Source organism: Lutra lutra, chromosome 6 (assembly GCF_902655055.1).
Source record: "Lutra lutra chromosome 6, mLutLut1.2, whole genome shotgun sequence".
In the NCBI taxonomy this organism is placed as follows: domain Eukaryota; kingdom Metazoa; phylum Chordata; class Mammalia; order Carnivora; family Mustelidae; genus Lutra; species Lutra lutra.
In genome coordinates this window covers 36842452-36862400 of record NC_062283.1, presented here as the reverse complement: position 1 = coordinate 36862400, position 19949 = coordinate 36842452, and the positions used below count along the sequence as shown (strand labels likewise).

General features: G+C 39.6%; 1 protein-coding gene across 1 annotated transcript in view; it reads left to right on the top strand.

Annotated features, from left to right (window-relative positions):
- CD109 (CD109 molecule) overlaps positions 1–19949 on the top strand; it is a 140263-nt gene that overhangs the window by 933 nt on the left and 119381 nt on the right. The window contains exon 2 of the mRNA XM_047734242.1: positions 527–699. Within this exon, the coding sequence (XP_047590198.1) occupies positions 527–699 (173 nt within the window). The remainder of the gene's footprint in view (positions 1–526; positions 700–19949) is intronic.

The following is a 19949-nucleotide window of genomic DNA, read 5'->3' as shown; positions in this document are numbered from 1 at the left end:
GTTTTACCACTGGTCGTTTAATTTCTGATGGTATATTTCAATCAGTGGTATGTGTTAGGTGGTGTTTTCTGGGGCAGATGCCCATGGATGAAGGTTTGAATAAAAACTGCAAAATTGTGTGTGTGTGTGTGTGTGTTTAAGCCAAGAAAAAAAATCACGCTGGGATGAGGTTGTCTGTAAAGGAGTTTAGAAGCTTGTACGTTGCCAATAACTTCTGCCTGCCTCAGCGTAAGCCATTCACACAGGCTCATCCTTCGCTGTCTGTGGTTTATAAAATGGAAATAATAACACATGCTCTCCTCTAGTGGTGCAGGAATTACTGTATTAAGGTTGACTTATGGGAATTCTTGTTCCAGAATGGTTTCAGTGCAGTTGCTAAATGGAGAAGTGGGGCCATATTGGAATAATTGGAACAATTGCAGTTGGCGCAGTATGAGGTCTATTTCACTGTGAAATTTGAGCATCGGAAAAGAATGGAGATGTAAAGATAAGAAACTGTGTTTTTCTCTTCTTGGGAACTCTTTAGGCCTAGGTTTCTGGTGACGGCCCCAGGGATTGTCAGGCCTGGAGGAAATGTAACCATTGGGGTGGATCTTCTGGAACACAGCCCCCCCCAGGTCACTGTGAAGGCAGAGTTGGTCAAGATGGCAGCCAACCTCACGGTCTCTGTCCTGGAAGCCGAAGGAGTTTTTGAAAAAGGTGAGATAAACAGCATGAAGTCTTACCCTTCTGTAGTAGTAACTGGAGTATATTAATAAAGCTATGTGTTAGGTAGGGTAACAGAGAAACCCCAGAGTTGCAGTGTTTCATGTAGTACGCTTTTAATTTTTGCTCATGGAGAGTCCAAAATGGTGTTCCCAGATACTCTCCCAACTGGAGATGCACAGACCCAGGTTCCTTCCACTTTGTGGCTCCCTCATCATCAACACGTGGCTTCCAAGTTTGCAGGGGAAGAGCATGGAGTTCTCATGTGGGAGGTTTTTATAGGATAGGCCTAGAGGAGGCTCATATCACTTCTGTTCCTCTTATGATGGCCACATTTAGCTGCAAAGGAGGCTGGGAAATGTAGGCCAGTGACAGCCCAGAGGGGGAAATGGGTAAGGTGAACAGGCTGAGGCAAAATCATATTTATATATAGTTTACATAAACCATATGTAACCATGTTTTTCTATATTTATTGAGTGCTAAGGATTTTATTAAGTAGGCCTGTGGAAAGGAAAAGAGCTACACAGTGTTAAAAGTTCAGTTTTATGGAATATTTCTTAATTTTTAAAGTACAGGAAAAAATGATGTAAATGTGGAAGTCATTGTAAAAGAACCTACTTCTCTTAAATTTGGATTCAAATCTGGTTTAGGATTAAATTGGGTCAATGAATGTCTTCTTTTTTAATATGGAGGGAAAAATAATTTTGGGGGTAAATACTTCAGCCTTTTTCCATTAAAATGAACATTTATTGTATTTTTTTCTCTAATTGAAAGAGTAGTATATACTCGGTGATTACATCCTGGAAGTAAAGGAAATAAACCAAAATCACCCATAATCCTACTTCCTAACTATAAACACAGTTAACTAGAAGCATGTTTAGATGTTTCATCAGAGGGCAGAGATTGTGGCATAAATACCTACAGTGTTAAGAGTTATCTTAAAAAATTAATGTAAGAGCACATAATGAAGGGTGGAAGGGATTCCACAATAGTTCATCTTCTAAATGTTTATCCTCTACTAACATACAGAAATTAACACCATCATGAAAAAAGGTAAAATAAAAGTTTATCTGTATCTGTGTTTTTTTGTTGTTGTTGTTTGTTTGTTTTTTGTTTTCTGTTTTTCTTCCCACTGGAGTTCGACTGACTAGGGGAGTAAGTTTGGGATGGAAGTTAAGAAGAGTTCATGTGTATGGGAGCCAAGCCTCTTTGTCTTTCCTAGGAATTATGTCAGGAAAGTTAGAGGCCTGTTTCCCTGAAGAGGAAATGTAGCTTAGTGCTTAAGATCTGAGATTGTCTTAGCACCGGTTGTATGATCTTGTGCAGTTACCTGACTGTTCTGAGCCTCAATTTCCTCACCTGTAAAGTGGGGATAACAAAACTTACATTCCAGAGCAGGTATAAAGTGAAAGTTAGTATCCAGTGCCTGTGCGGAATTCAACACCTGCTGTTAGTATTTTCCATAGTCATACTGAAGAAGAACATGCAGGATGTATTATTTCCTTTTATATGAGAGTAGACTTCTGCTTTCGGTATTGAACTATTATTTCTGAAAATGAATGAATGAATCCTGGTCTTACAATGATGGCTAAAGAAAATACTGAAATACTAAGTTCGAGCGGACATTACTTAATGTAGTTGCACAGTCATTATTTATCCACTAAGAGTTGTCATTTTGGCTCTACTAGTGCAGTAGTTTTACTGTGTTGCAGAGGTCCAGAATAACATGGATGGTTTTGATAAATATTTGGGCTTTGCTCCGATGTTTGTATACTCTTATTTTAGAATTTCTACTGCATTATCTTTCTGTAATCTCCTTTATCAGTCTCTTCTGTTTTCTGCAAATAGTACCAACACTGTTGAGGGGGATGTGGGGACTCTGGCTCATTCTAAAACTTTTTTTCTTAGATTTTTCTTTTGAGAAGAGAGTTGGTCCCATGTCTCTAGGAAGTCTAAAATGCTCAAGACTGGGTCAGACGACACTATCCTAAGGGCAGCATGAATCTTTGAAAAAGAGAGAGAGAAAATGCGTTTCTTCTAGAGGCTGTTTTCTGACTCTGTTGACATAGAGTTTCATTGAAAATACCATTTCTGGGAGCACTCTCTCCTTTGCAAAGGAGAATGTTACTCCGTTATCAGAGGCTGTGAGTCATTGTTCTCAAAGCAGATGCTTCCTGTAATGTTAGGACTCAAGGACCAAGACACTTTTTTTTTTTTTTTTTTAAATCTAACTTCTCCAGTGGCGGCAATATGTAGACAAATGAGCATTTTAAATCAATGTCAATGGGTCTTCTAAATCCAGAGATCCTCCTAGGATCCATTTTTTTTTTCCTCCCTTGCCACATAAACACAAATAAATACATTTTAGGTCTGATTATGTCATTACTTTTTTATGAGGGCCTCCAAGAAAAGGTTGCTTCTAATAAAAGGTCGTCATCCAGTAGAGCTGGGTAAAGAGAGGTATTATTTCTGAGCGGCTGTTTCTAACAGTCTGTTTTAGAAATTCCTGGGGGCAGAGCAGTGTTTCACCATAACCAGAATGCATTGGTAGCTTAGTTTGTGTCAGAAATGGTAATAGCTAAAGGATTCAAATTGCAAAATATACTTTAAAAAAGGAATGGGTGAAATTGGTGAAGGGGATTAAGAGTGCACTTATCTTGATGAGCACAGAGTAATATATTGAATTGTTGTACACCTGAAACTAGTATAACACTCTGTGTTAATTACACTGGAATTAAAATAAAAAATGAAAAAATATAAATGAATTTAAAAAAAGAAAGAAGACAGAAAAGTTTGGCTTGTCATCAAGGAAGAGTTCATTTATTTATTTGACAGATGTAAGGAAGATTTTATTTACATTTCCATCCGTGAGGCCAGCAGCACTGATTACATTATAGTTTATTAATTTTATTATTTATTTATTTTAAATTTTTTATTTTTAAATTAACATATAATGTATTATTTGCCCCAGGGGAGTTTATTCATTTTTAAATATATTTCTCCATTTATTGGGGATCAATTATGAGTTTTCTTGGGTGAACGGCAGCCCTTTAGAAAAGTGTTTCTACTAGACTTTGTGACATTCTGTAAAGGTATATTAATGCCTCTTCAGTGGAGAGATTCAGATACAGAAGTGTGCTTGCCATTATCACCACCAACATTGTCACCCTCATCGCCACCATCACCACCAGCACCTTTATACTGAACGGAGCTAGGTTCAGAGTCTTCTGTCACATAAAATAGTTAAGTGGACCCAATTAACAAAACATGGTAAAAGTTCAGCAGGTAGTAATTACTAGAGGAAAGACGATGGAGTCACTTTTGAAATAAAATCAGATTTGAAATAAAATCAGACTGCATGTTGGGTGGAGAGTGAGTCTGTCCCTTTATGTCTTTCCTTCTTGGTTTTTATCTTTTCCATTAGTGAGAGGTTGCCCTGGAGTTCCATGCCAGATCAAGAAAAAAAGTTGAAGAACGTTTGAATTCATGGGTCATAAATGGGAACTATCTTCTCATCTGTGAAGCCATATGGAATGATTGAATTATTTTTAATGTCCTTGAAATTGTTATTTCTGCCTTATCCCCTCCTCTTTCTGCAATCTGAAATGTTCCTGTGTAAACTTTCAGTGTTTCTCTTGAGTGAGAATATGAACTCACCCTTTCCCCTCATTAATGAATTCATTGTTGGTGGTTCACATAAACCTGATTTAAGAAAAAACCCTAAACAAAATGTCAGCGGAAGCCGTGGGTGCTCTGCAGGGCATCTTGTAGTGAGTGCCTGCTGGTTGGGATGCATTGTTTAATTATTTATTGGGCCAAGCCTACTTCCATCTTCCCACTGAGGCATTGGCATGAGATGTACTCTATGAGGGAGTGTGTCTATATCCTTTAGTAATTGCTTTTTCTTTTGTTCTAAAATCTTGGAGAGTCAATGTGGTGTTTACTCCCTACTTTTTAAGAGTTAAAAATTCTTCTTTGTCCTTTATTGTCTTTCTTTCCCTCATTGACAAGGGGGTATTTTATTTTCCATCTTGGTCCAGTAAGGGTGGGAAATCAATTCTTCTTAAGTTTGAGCTATTATCTGAAAGACTTAAAAAAATCATCCAGTTTACTTCGGATGGCTTTCTGGTGGAAACAAAGCTCCGGAACATACGTTTCATGGCTTGTAGATCAAAATCAGTCCCGTGGTTTTTATGAGAGTAGATTAATTAGTGTAGTGTGTGGGCAGATCTCCCAGGACAGGTTTTCACAGGCAGCTTTGCCAGGAGAGCTGAGTCTGAACTTGTAGGTACGTGAGAATTATTTTTAAAGGGTGTGGACTCTTCATTCACATGTCTTTGGTATTGTGATATCTCTCTCTCTCTATATATATATATAGAGAGAGAGAGAGAGAGAGATATCCGAAAGATAAAGGACCACAGTGTAGTCATGAAGCCAGGCTACCTGATAGTCCTTCCATTAGTGGTTGTATGGTTGTGGGCAGTCATGATCTCACCGGGCTTCAGTTTTATTATCTGGAGAATAGTGGTTCCTGCCTTATGCAATTACAAGGCTATTGTACGGATTGAGTGAGGTAACATGTTGAAAGCACTTAACACATAGGAATTATTCAAGAAGACGATAGCTGTTGTTATTAGAAAAGAATAGCAACAATCATGACAGAGGCAGTTATTAATCATCAGTTGGGGTGATCTTGAAGTGGGAACCCTGTAAAAGGCACATCACTAGGAGGGGCTGGGAAAGGGATTTAACATATTAAACATTGAATTTCCTTATAGTGCCAGGGACTTAATGCACAATACTTAACGTCAATAAGCTTGCGAGGAAGGCACTATTATCTTCATTTTAGAGATGAAGAAACTGAGGCTAAGAGAGAAAAAAAATAATTTTCCAGAGTTAACAAGCTAAATAGTGAAGACTGCATTTGAAGTTGGTTCTGTTGGTTCTGAATTTGAAGGTTGAGATCGGATGGAAGAATATGACATAGTTTTTGTTTGTCTTACTTTGGGATATTGATACAATGTTCTATCAGTCATCTTCCTATAAAATTATCATCGCATTTGCTTATGGTGATTTAGTCCTGGATCTAACGAAATCCAATCTGGATCTGAAGAATCACAATGCAGAGCTAGCTCTCTACCCACTTTACTTGGAGCTTTATAGAATTCTGGATCTGGACGGGACCTCAGAGATAAGCCAATTCAGTCACCTAATTTATGGCCAAGGAGACTGGGGCCTGGTGTTTGATGATTTGCCCAAGGTGAAATCACTTATTGGTAGCAGAGCTGAAGACCTCACACATCCCTAAGTTTGCAGGCCAGGCTATTTCCATTATATTCTAGGAAACTTTCCTAACATATGGAGAACTGTGTGTAAGACCTTAGGATATATTTGCAAATGTTGATTTTTCTGATATGGAAGAAAATAAGGCTAACTAAGGAGTTTTAAAATGCTTACCTGCATATTCGTGCAAGTTTCTTATTTCAGCTCAAGGTGGAGTTGCTCTTTATGGACTAATGATTCTGCATGGGGCGGGGACTGGGCGAGGAGCCTCATGGATCTTTCTAACACTAAGTCCTGTTTCTGGGTTTTTCACTGTGTGAGTTGTGCTTATTAACAGCACAGACTCAGGGTGCCTGGCTGGCTCAGTTGGGGAGCATGCAACTCTTGATCTCGGGGTTGTGGGTTCGAGCCCTTCATTGGGTGTAGAATTGGCTAAAAATAAAATCTTAAAAAAAAAAAATGCCAGGGCCACCCCTTTAAGACATGGGTAAGGTCTAGGAATCTACATTTTGTTTCAAGCAGTCATCACAAGTGATTCTTAGCCACATTAAAATGAAAATGACTACTTTTTACTATCTCATGAATGGCTCCTGACCAAGTGTTGGAAAGCCTGAGAATGAGAGGCATGACTTTGCACTCTGTGATGATTCAGGGCAGCTGAGCCAAGTCCCCTCCCAGACTTCTGTATTTGCTTTCAAGCAGCCCCCAACTCTAAGCATGGGTGTTCGTTTTAAGCAATGGCGAATCCTATTTTGGGGTTTGATTATGAATCAGTGATTGAAGCTGAAAGGGAACTTACTGATTCTGTAAACTCCAAGTTAAACATGTGCTGCTCCTTTTCTAACACAAAATGAGTCACTGTCCCAGTGACTCACTGAGGGGTTGTGGTGGAAATAGAAATCAGATCCTGTAAGAATTTGGGCTGGGTTACTGTTTGATCCTTTATGTTGCTAAGAGGGCTTTACAATGCTACAACTAGTTGTTTGCCCAATGACATTTTCCCCCACTAATTTATTATTTCCTGATTATTTGTTGTATGTGATTGTGGATGAATGGGGGCAGGTGGGGAATAAGAGAAAGGAAGGATTAGAAAAGTTTCAGAGGTTCTGGAAGGATAATATATATTTAAAGTGCAGAAGGCCTGAGTTTTTATTTCTTGTTTTTATATAAAGAATTCAGTGTGGTTTGTAAATAGTGCTTCTTGTGTATGACCTTGTGCTTGGTGGTGTTACCTTTTACATCCAGAGCTATACAAATGTCCATTCATACGTGTTCCACTCCTGCTGATATATTTGGCATTTAGTGGGAACAGTCATTTCACATACTAGGGGAGGGAAGGGTGTGCCGAGAGGAAAGCGCTGACGGCTGGGAGTGGCAGCCATGCGGGGGATAGAGGTTTGTGCGTCTGTTTTCTGAAAAGATGCTACATTCTGCTTTAGATATAAATTTGGGGAGACATCCAGGTGGAGATGTACAGCAGATAGTTTTGAAATTGTAGCTAGGGAGAGAGTCTAAAGCATTGTTTTCATGGAGGCAGACAATACTCGAAATCTTGGTGGGAATGCGTAAGATGTGCAAGAGAGACAAAACTTATGGAACAAGACTGGTGACAGAAGCTTGAAGAAGGAAAAGAAATCAGTGAAATGGATGAATGATGAGCGGCCAGAGACAGGGATAGATTGAAGATGGTGAGATGTTTCAGAAGCCGAGGGAATAAAGTTATAAGAAGGAAAGTTTTTTTTTTTTTTAAGATTTTATTTATTTATTTGACAGAGAGAGATCACAAGTAGACGGAGAGGCAGGCAGAGAGAGAGAGAGAGAGAGAGAGAGAAGCAGACTCCCCGCTGAGCAGAGAGCCCAATGCGGGACTCGATCCCAGGACCCTGAGATCATGACCTGAGCCGAAGGCAGCGGCTTAACCCACTGAGCCACCCAGGCGCCCCAAGAAGAAAAGTTTTGATAGAGTTGGGTGTCCCAGAGGGTCAGAGAAGAGAAGACGAAGACAGAGAAAAGGATATTGGTATCCTTAAGTGAATGGTTTTAAGCTGAACGTTGGGAGCAAAAGCCAAGTTTAGGTAATAAATGGGTAATGAGAAAATTTAAGAGTGTAGACTACTCTTTACCGAAATTTGACAGTTGAAAGGAGAGAGGTAGATGTTCTCTTAAAATGCCCAGTAGAGAGGTAAAAGTCATTGATGCAAAAGGAGGGGGTGGATAATTCATGGATAAGAAGTCGTGGGATCAGGATTAGGAGCACAGGTAAGTGGATTAATCCTTAAAACAAACAAACTTGTACTTTTTGTTTTGATGCAAGAAAGAGATTGAAGAGAGTGAATAAAGAAAGAAATATTTTGAGGTATGAACTTGCAATGAGGAATAAAATTGGAATACAGTTTCAGGAAAAGTTTGCAGTAGTTATTTACCTGCCTCTAAATTATACACATTTGGTCATCTCTTCATAGGGAGTGGGGATATGCATAATAAGTAGTAGCCCACTGGAAAGAGAAACACAGAATGGAGATACTCCCTTGTGGTATCCAAATGGATCCCTGCTGGATTGTGGGATGTTGGAATGCAAGCGTGGATACTTGTATTGGTATCAAGGAAAGGAACACAAGAGAATAGAGAAGAGAAAGGGGCATTGATGGTGGTAGTATGCTTCCACTTGAAGCTTGAAAGGATTGGGTAGTTATTTTATTATTGCCATGGGATTTGACAATCCCATGAGTGGGAAGTGGAATTGTAATTTATTATCTCTTGGCCTGGGCTAAGGTGATCATCAGATCAAAGGTGCAATGACAAAACTTGAGGAGAAGGAAATTATAGTGGGTTCTGGTCTTACTCTGTCTTTTCTGCTCTTCATTTCTCTTAAGAAAACTCCATGACTTGACTTTCTTGGCCAAAGAAAATTTGGTGGAGGGAGTTGAGTGGGGAGTAGTGAGGAGGTCCTTGGGTCTTTAGTTTTGAAGAAATGACTCATGAAGTAATCTAAAAACCAAAATGGTAAAGAGCTTAGAAATAAACAGGGAGTTACATTCTCTTAGGAGTACTTGGTAGCTTCCTTTTGGCAGGGCAATGCTGGGAATTTACATTTATGGAAATGTAAGTGGCAGAAATGATTTAGTATTATAAATGTAAATTTTGCTGAAATCTTGTTAAATCTTCTCAGAAATGTAGTTGAGACAGGGCATTACTATTTTGAGAATTCCAAATATTTATTAGGCATCAAATTATATATGGCACAATATTGGGTGGCATAAATATTGGGCTCTTCACGGGGATGCAAAGTAGGTTTCTTTTCATGTGCCATCTCAAGTTGATGGTAGAGGCTGCTAGGAGTGCTCTGTTGATGGTGTCAAGGTCAAGTCTGGGTTTACCAGAACAGAGAGTAGATGGATTAACTGTGTCTGCCATGGGCGTGGGGCTGGGGAGTGTTTTATGAATGCTGTAAAGAAGGCTGTTGGGTTGAAGAGGGATGGACTTCTACAGGGCTACATGGGGCTTGAGGTAATCACAACATGGATGAGAGAGAAAAGGTAGAAGAATGGGTGTGTTCAAATACCACCGTGAGAGTGCACTAAGTACAGAGGAGGGGCAGGGAGGAAACATGAGATTTTGTTGGGACCAATATTTTGGAAGTAATATCCAGGTCTGTTCTGTATAGTTTGGGAGGCATAGTGAGTTGGACTCAGGGCTCTAGAACCACACTGGAACCGAACCCTTAGCACTACCTCTTATTACCTAAGTGGCCTTGGGCAGGTCGCTTCATTTCATCTAATCTCAGTTTCTTCATCTGTATGATGGCAATAATAATAGTACCCACGTTAGAGCATTGATGTGAGTATTAAATGAGATAGTACTTCAGACCTGTGCTGAGCAATATGGTAGCCACGAGCCACCTGCGGATTTTGAGTGCTTAAAATACGGCTTGTACAAGTTGAGATGGGCTGCAAGTAAAAAATACACACTGGACTTTGAATACTTAATACCAAAAAAATGCGTCAAAACTGAATTTTTTTTAAACTGATAAGTTTTTAATATTGATTATACCTTCAGGGGTAATATTTTGGGTCTATTGGGTTAAATGAAATATATTATTAAAATTAATTTTATCCATGTCTTTTTCTTAAGTGTATTGCCTTAGAACATTTATCATATTGTCTGGCACATGGTAAACATTGGAGAATGTCAGCTGTGTCGTACCTAGCATTTCCTAGTATCACATGTTATTATTGATGCCGTGCAGCTGTGGCATCAGACGAGGTCTCTGTTGATGGCAGTTTGATTGTGACTCAGCTGGGCCTTCAACCTTACTCCTTATCCCTTGAGAAAGGAGATCTCTCTAAAAAGAGCACCATCCCACAGGGGACAGTAAACTTTTCCAAAAAAGGCCAGATGGTAAACATGGTAGGTTCTGCTGCCTTATGGTTTTTGGTATTTGTCCTTGTAGGTGCAGAGTAGCTATAGAGACAGTGCATAGTAAATGAGTGTGCTCATGGAACTTTATGGACCCTGAATTTGGAGTTCATGTAATTTTCATGTGTCATGAAATATTTTTTTTTTCTTTTCCCTGCTATATGACAATGCAAAACCATTCTTAGTTGATGAACTGTAGGAAAGTTGGTGTGGACCGTCTTTGGCCCATGGGCCTTAAACTGCTAACCCTGCTATCGTAAATGCCCGGACATTCAGTAGCCCAGAGCCTTGTTTGACTCTTGGTTTTTCATCTGTTTTGAACCCAACATTTAGTTTATACTGTAACATTGTATTTATTTTACTTTTAGTGGGTTTTGTTTGACCTGTTGATGCTCAGTGGTCTAACTGGAACAACACATCATTTATGAAACTCCTGTTGATTGGGATGTTTGTAAATAAGGAGAGGCAGGAGAGAAAAAAAAATGAATGTGTAAGAGGCCAAAGGAGATATTTTTGCTTTGTTTTACTCGAAATGCTTGTCTTTTCTGTATAGATTAGATGCACTGAAGAGTTACTTAGCTTTACAGTGACAGTAAACTGTGAAGCAGAAGCATGTTTTAAGGTTTTGTCTTCCACGGATTTGTAGGGGGAAACCCCATTTCTCGCTTTGTCTCCCTGTGATCAAAGAAAATGCTGAATAATGAGAGAGTATTTAATAACTTGGTAAGGAGGTCCAAGTTTTCAGCCAGGATAGTGATATACTTTAGTTTATATTACTGAATAGCAGAGAACTACCAAAAATAATTAAGCAGTAAATATTAAGTCAGACATATAAATGTATATGTATGTATATATTTGCATATATATTCATATACATACATACATATACGCATATATATTTATATGCATTTAGTGGAAAAGCTGTTTTTTGACCCATAGGGACTGTTTCTGGATCTATTGGATTTCCCATTACACATCACCCCTTTCCTTCAGCAGCTCTCCACAGAGCTATTTGGTGAGCACAGATGTCAGAAGAGGCAGCATATGGTATTATAGAGTGTGTTTAAAAAGCTAAGGGAAGGTTCGTTTTTGTGTATGCTTATTATACAATTTAAAAATAGCTTGACTCTATTTGTAAATCAAACGGCCAGCTCTCAGGCTTGTGCCAAGTGTGAAGCCTTAAAACAAGGTTTCTTTTGAGTGGCTTCGGCAGCGTTGGGAAGGAGAAAGCATCTGAAAGGGTTCTAAGATTGACTTTCTGTGGTTACACACAAGAATGACCTGAGTCCTACCGGTCTTATCTACAATAATGTTGAGAAGGACTTTTCGTCACAGAGCGGATCTTTTGTCTGCGATTTAAAGGAAGGCAAGTTAGTGTTTCTAGAGGTGGTGCCTGTTTCCCGTGTCTGAGTGGAATCTTGCTCAGAGGGAGCAGAAATCGTCACAACAATTTGCAAATGCTGTCTATTTAATCTTCAACCTAGCAACAGCTCAGAAAGAGATTACTGTTGGGCATCTACATTCCCACCCGTTCGCTCCCAGCTTTAGGTTTTGGTTGTGTAAATTATTGCTAGAATGTTAGGACTTTCACATAAGGCTGAATAAGTGCCTAGGACATTCCAAGCTGCGTTTATAAATTTGGAGAAAACACAAGTTGAAAAAAATGTCAAGTACTTAAAGTTGACCTTTTAATAATGACACATGAGACCAGTGAGTGGGCTTTAAACTGGATCTCTCTACACATCCTTTGAGCCACTCCCTGAATCTAGCAAGAATTGGGGATGGGTGGGACATCTCTGCCCTGACACTCTGGCTTTTGGGAGCAGCTTCTGTTTCTGGCCTTGTTTTTCCTGGGTCTGTGAACAGACACTGTCATGTGTCAAAGTAGTGAGAGCCAGGCATACGGTCAACCTCCTCTTCCAGTTTTTCTCTAATGAGAAAGCCCCTCGAGGGTTTGACCCAAAAGATCTACATTAAAAAAAAAAAAAAGTTCTATGAACTGGGGTTTCCTGCACTTCAAATCTGGGTAGCTGGTCCTGAGTTGCTGAAACGCTTGCCCGCTGATTAATCAACCTATTGGATTTATTTGGACCGTAGATTCTCAGCTGTTTTTTGTTTGTTTGTTTGTTTGTTTTGTTTTGTTTTGTTATTTCCTTTCTCCTTGTTTAGTGTCTCTTAGATAAGAATAAATACCCCCAGCCCCTGCCCCAAAATACACACACACACACACACACACACACAGTCTTTGTAAATTTGCCAGTGATGGGAGGTAGACTGCGTGTCAGGCCATGATGGAGAGGAAGCACATTGTTTCCTCCAAGTCACAGGCCTGACAAAATGGCCAACCCCGATGATTTATCCCAAAGTGATGAAAAATAAATACCTCTCCGTAATCGAGGGTACTGGTTTGTTGGGGCTCCGCTTTCTGCAGTCTAATTTGGTCCATTTTCTCCCAGTGTGGGATATCGTGGTGGATCTATGCTGTGGCACCCAGGTAGAGCCCTTCGGAGAAGGACTGGTTCCCTACAGCTCCTGGGAGCGCTGTGGCATTCTGCCCTCAAAGCCAGCCCACTTTGGGGATTGCATCTGCTAAGAGAATCGCCTTGCTCAAGGGGCACCGCTCCTTGGGTGAAGGTCCAGCCGCATCTCCCTGGCTCAGGACAGTTCTCAAGGGTCTTGGCTGTTTCTGAGAGTGCGAGTCTTGTGAACACACCTCTACAGCTCTGCACCGCCCCCTCCACCAAGTCCTATCTCCTCCCTTTACCAGGTACTGAATTCAGCAGCACTTCCCACAAAACCCCTGGCTTCCCTGGGGTCCCAGCTATAGACATATGTGGTTATTTTTAACTTTCCTTTGAAGAGGGATTTTTCAGATCTTGAAATTAACTTCAAATGTATCAGAGCTGTAGTATGAGGAAGTGATATGAGAGTTGGGAAATTTTCTAGTTTTTGTATCTTTTTCAGAAGTTTTTGTATAACGTGAATTATTTTAAAATTAGTTCTGCTATCGAAGTATTTATAGCTGAACTCGAAAGGTTGGGACCAACATGGATAAAGAAGAACCCCTAGGTCCTTTGATGACTAGCATAGAGCTGAGGAGAAGAGTCCTGAGATAATAGAGGTTTTGAACCTCTGTGAGGGAGGGGTGAGAATGTGCACAAAGAGGCTCTCTAGGCTGGGGAACTTTTTTTTTTTTTTAAAGATTTTATTTATTTATTTGACAGACAGAGGTCACAAGTAGGCAGAGAGGCAGGCAGAGAGAGAGGAAGGGAAGCAGGCTCCCTGCCGAGCAGAGAGCCCGATGCGGGGCTCGATCCCAGGACCCTGAGACCATGACCTGAGCCGAAGGCAGAGGCTTTAACCCACTGAGCCACCCAGGCGCCCCTAGGCTGGGGAACTTTTACAGTAATCAAGGGTATGTAGAATAAAAGCACAGAGGTAGGGCGCCTGGGTGGCTCAGTTGGTTAAGTGACTGCCTTCTGATCAGGTCTTGATCCCCTCTGGGGTGGAGTCCCATATCAAGCTCCCAGCTTCAGGAAGTCCTGCTTCTCCCTCTCACTTCTCTGCTTCTCCTTCTTCCCTCTCATGCTCTCTCTCTCTCAAATAAAAAATAAAATCTTAAAAAAAAAAGGGCACAAAGGTTCAGCTGGTTGTTCTGTGCTGAGAGGGAGCCCAGAATGATGATTTATGGCTCAGACCCAAGAGCCGGGGTGCCTGGATTAGAATCTTGGCTCTGTTACTTCTTTTCTGTGGGTGACCTTGGGCGAGTCACTTAATGTCTCTATGACTCAGGGTTCTCATTTGTAAAATAAGGAAAATAATACCTAACGGGATTATGATGTGGATTAGATCAGTTAATATATGTCATGCTTTTATAACACTATAAATAGTATCTATTATTATTTATATATTATTATTTTATTCACCATATTTAAAAATTGCAGGCAATCAGATCTAGCTGGTTGTTTTATTGCTTCTAAGCAGAAATGTGAGTCCTCCATCCTCCAGACTAACATTGTCCAATAGAAGTATGATTCTACCAGGTATGTAATACAACATTTTATAATAACCAAACTAAAAAAGTAAAAAGTAGGGGCACCTGGGTCACTCAGTTAGTTAAACATCCAATTCTTGGTTTGGCTCAGGTCACCATGTTCTCAGGGTTGTGAGGTCAAGCCCTGTGATGGGCTCTGTGCTCAGCATGGAATCCGTTTGTCCCTCTCCCTCTGCATAGCACCCCCTCTCTTTGCTCGCTTGTAAACACAGACTCTCTCTCTGGAATAAATAAATGAAATCTTTGAAAAAAAAATGGTAAAAAATAGGGGTACCTGGCTGGTTCAGTCAGTGGAGCATGTGACTTTTGATCTTGGGGTTGTGGGTTTGAGCCCCATGTTGGGTGTGGAGATTACTTAAAAATAAAATCTTTAAAAAAACGGTAAAGAAAATCCAGATAAAGTTAATTTTAATAATGCACTTTAATTTAACCCAATAATTCATAAATATAATCAGTTCAGCATGTACTCACTATGAAATTATTACTGAGATCATTTACATTCTTTTTGCTTCTTTAAGTGTTAGAAATATAGGGTGTATTTTGCATTTGTAGCCCATTTCAGTTGCTCATTTCAGTAGCCACCGTGGATGGAGGCTGTTGTGCTGCTCTGTGCACCTTTTGGGTTTGCTAGTTAATCTTTTTATTTCAAGAGTGTTCCAGTCATCCATTTCTGTGAGTGATCCACCCAAAACTTAGCAGTTTGAAACAACAATACTTCATTATTTCTCACGAATCTCACTCACCCAGCTTGTACGCACAAGATTGATGATTGTTGCTTGAATCAATTATTACCATGATAGCTGTGAAATTTCCCAATTCCATGATTCCTTCCATATTTACTTGTTGGAATTCTACAGTAAAGAAGAACTTTTTATTCTCCATCATTTAGTCATGTGTTTAATTGTAGAGCAGCATGAGCTCATGGACTCTTCCTTTATTCAGTAGGTTATAATCCATAATTTATTTGAATGTTCAAGTTGCCTGACCATTCCATGATGTATATTATTATATATATAATCTTTTATTTATATTATTTATATATATTTATATAATTTATACAGATATATAGGAGTGATCAAATGATTTGAACAAATAAAGGCTTTTTTTTTCTTTTTCCAAATTTTCTGTATTATCCCTGTCCCCACACATGCACAGCCTTCCCCATTATCAAGATCACTAAACCAGATGGTACTTTTTTTTTTTTTTTTTAGCAGAAATGAAACTACACTGACACATCATAAACAATGGAAGTCCATCGTTTTCACTAGGGTTCACTCTTGGTGTTGTATATTCTGTGGATTTTGGCAAATGTATAATGACATATAACCATTATTATAATACCATACAGAGTATTTTGACTACCTTGAAACCCCTCTGTGCTCTGCCTATTCATCTCTCTGTACCACTTCCCAGTAACCTGATCTTTTTATTGTATTCATAGTTTTGTTTTTTTCCAGAATGCCATTTATTTGGAATAATGCAGTATGTAGCCTTTCCAGACCTGGCTTCTTTCACTTCACCATATACATTTAAGGTTTCTTTCTTTCTTTCTTTCTTTTTTTTAAAGATTTTATTTATTTGTCTCAGAGAGAGAGAGAGAGAGAGAGAGAGCAAGCTCACAGGCAGGCAGAGGTAGAGGAAGAAGCAGGCTTCCAGCCGAGCAAGGAGCCCGATGCAGGGCTTGATCCCAGGACCCGTGACCTGAGCTGAAAGCAGATGCTTAACCGACTGAGCCACCCAGGCGTCCCACATTTAAGGTTTCTCTATATGTCTTTTCATGGCTTGATAGCTCATTTCTTTTTAGAGCTGAATAATATTCCATTGTCTAGATATACCACAGTTTATTTCTTCATTCACTGACTGAAGGAAACTTGGTTGCTTCCAAGCTTTGGCAGTTATGAATAAAAGTGCTGTAAATAACTGTGTGCAGATTTTGTGTGTGGTCATAAGTGTTTAGCTCTTTTAAGTAAATACCAAGGAACGGAATTGCTGGATTGTATGGTAAGAGTATGTTTAGTTTTTTAAGAGATTGCTTAACTGTCTTCCCAAGTGGCTGTACCTTTTTGCATTGTAAACCAGCCGTATGGGAGAGTTCCTCTTGCTCCATATCCTGGCCAGTATTTGATATTGTCAGTGACTGATAGAAGTGTCCTGGTATCTTATTGTTTAATCTGCATTTCCCTATGATGTGGGGCATCTTTTATTATGCTTCTTTGCCATCTGTGTATCTTCTTTGCCGAGTTGTCTATTAATGACTTTGGCCCATTTTTTAGTCTGTTATTTGCTTCCTATTGTTGAGTTTTAAGAGTTCTTTGTAGATTTTGGACTGTAGTCCTTGACTTTTGCAAATATTTTTTCCCAGTCTGCAGCTTTTCTTCTCATTCTCTTGAGATTGTCTTTTGCATAGCAGAACTTTTTAATTTTGACGAAGTTCAGCTTATGAGTTCTTTTTAAAAAAGATTTTATTTATTTGAGAGAGAGAAAGAGAGAACACGAGTGGGGGGCAGCAAGGAAGAAGCAGGCCCCCCCCAGCCCACCTTCTGCTGAGCAGGGAGCCCAACATGGCCCTCAGTCCCAGGACCCTGTGATCACAATCTGAGATGAAGGTGGATGCTTAACTGACTGAGCCACCTATGCGCCCCTGAATTGTTTCTTTAGTGGATTGTATCTTTGGTCTTATATCTAAAAAGACCAAGGTCATCTAGGTTTTCTCCTGTGTTATACTCTAGGAGTTTTATAGTTTTGCATTTTATATTTAAGTCTGTGATCCATTTGGAGTCAGTTTTTCTGAAGGGGGTAAATGCTATGTCTAGGTTCACTTTTTTTTACATGTGGATGTCCGTTCCAAGATTATTTGTTGAAGAGACTGTCTTTGCTCCATTCCTTTGTGTTTGCTCATTTGCCAAAGATCATTCGACCATATTAGTAGGGACCCATTTCTGGGCTTTTTCTTCCGTTCCATTGATCAGTTTGTCTATTTTTTTTTTTAAGTTTTTATTTATTTATTTGACAGACAGAGATCACAAGTAGGCAGAGAGGCAGGCAGAGAGACAGGAGGAAGCAGGCTCCCCCTGAGTAGAGAGCCCGATGTGGGGCTGGATCCCAGGACACTGGGATCATGACCTGAGCCGAAGGCAGAGGCTTTAACCCACTGAGCCACCCAGGCGCCCCAGTTTGTCTATTCTTTTGACAATGCTACACTGCCTTGATTACTGTAGCTTTGCAGTAAGTCTCGGAGTTCTTAGTACCGGTCCTCCAGCTTTTGTTGTCCTTCAGTATTGTGATGGTTATTCTGGGTCTTAGAATCAGTTTGTTGATATTCATAAAATAACTTTCTGGGATTTTGATTAGGATTGCATTGATCAAGTTGGGAAGAACTGATGTCTTGACAATGTTGAGTCTTTCTATCCATGAACATTGAATATATCTTCATTTATTTAATCCTTTCTTGATTTCATTTATCATAGTTTTGTAGTTTCTCTTCATATAGATCTTGTACATGTTTCATTTGATTTATACCTAAGTATTCTTTTTTGGGGGATGCTAGGGTAAATGGTATTATTTTTAGTTTCAAATTGCATTTGTTCATTGTTGGTATATTTTTTATTGAGAACACACTCTCTTCGTCTGCTGAGGTATGTGTTAAGATCAGAGCAAATTCTGCTCTATGGAGGATGTTCTCAATTCCATCTATTCCTGCATATTTGAACTATTTAAATGTTTCAGTCCAAATATTTTACAGGGTTTGTCTTTTTGCCTGGAGAGTATATGACTCCCTTCAACAAATATTTTTACAACACAAAACTTGTCGAGTACATTGTCTGTATTTGTGGTTCTTTTGACTGTTTGACCAAGTTCAGTGGCTGCAATATCATAGGGCTTCTCAAATCTTACTTCAGTTCAGTATAGAATATGGCTGTCCCATTAAAAAGAAGAACTTAATGAGGAGAAGTTTCTTCCCACAAGTTGAGATAATACCAAAGCATGATTACAATATTTCAAAGTTAAGTCTTGTGCAAATTAAATCCATCTCTTATCAATATTTCACTAAACCAAAACGATTCAGGACAATTGCTGCATCAGGATGCTGGGATAGTGGCGTAACTTGGGATATTTAATACCAGCCAGGACTCACTCTGTGCAAAAGGCCTTTCAGGATCTCGTCCAGCCTCATCTCTCTAGTCCTCTCCCTGCCAGCTCATTTCTTCTGCAGACTCATGCTGAGCTCTGCTCTTTTGCTTTTGCTGCTGCTCTGCCTGGAAACTATTCCCTTCCTTTCTCATCTGGCTAATTTTTCCTTATCCTACAATCTTAGACTTCTGGCATCGTTTTCTCTGGGAGCCTTCTCCTGGTCCCTGTGGGGTGGGCTCTGTCCTCTCCTTATTGCAGCCCTCTCGTGTTGTGCTGTATCTGTTCAGTTGTTTCTCTTTGTCACCTTTTCAAGACACTTTTTGTCCAGTGTCCTGTTATTTAAGAGTCCTGCTCTTTGCTTCCTATGGTGACAGTCACTGGATAAACTGGTCTGTGCTAGGTGGTAAGTGATTTTGATGAATTGCTTATCTGCTTCTGAAAACATATTTGTATTTCACACAGGCCCATTGGGGCAGTGGTCCTCAGGTGGGTGTGCACACATTGGGGATTGTGCAAGACCATTTATAAGGGTGTAGGCAGAAAACGTGCTAACTTTTACTTCTTTTATTTTATTGAGCAAAACTAAGAAACTAAGGTTTTCTAATATTTAGTATTTTGGGTGAGAAAGTGCATGTATGTATATGACTTGATAATCTAACTTGACGTTGGTGATGTGTACTGATCGACTGAGTGCTCCATTATGAAAACGGGAAGACCCTGCTACAGAGGCACGCTGACATCCACAGAGGAGATCTCTTCCAAGTTTTCTGGCACTACAGTGACTTACATTTATCAAGTGTTTCCTCCGTTCCAGACACTGTTCTATACACTTTCTAGATATCAACATACTTATTCTTCACAACCACTTTATGAGATTGGTCCTATTATTAACATGCTCATTTTATGGGTGAAGAAATTGAACCCAGATAATCAGGTAACTCTTTCAAGGATGGGGCTAGTACATGGTTGATGAGTATAGAATTGGTGGAGTCTAATTCCAGAGGCCACTTGCTTAACCCCTGCTATGTACTGTGCTCTGCTCTGGTGTTTGTCTGTTTCTATAGGATAGACACATGTGGTTTCCAGGAGGACAGGGCCATGTCTCTCTTGTTCATGGTGGTAAATACTTCTTAAATATTCACAAGTATTTCTTAAATGAAGGAACTGTGAGGGTCCATCATCACCTCTGAATTCATGTCACTTAAATAGGACCTTTGGATAAGTACTCTTTTATTTTTAACTTGAAACATTTTTTCCCTTGAAGTAATTAGATCTGATGAGAAATTGGCATGAGTTAAATTAACAGCCCTATGTTTAGAAACTGTACATGAAAAGAAGTCTGCATCACTCTAATACCAGT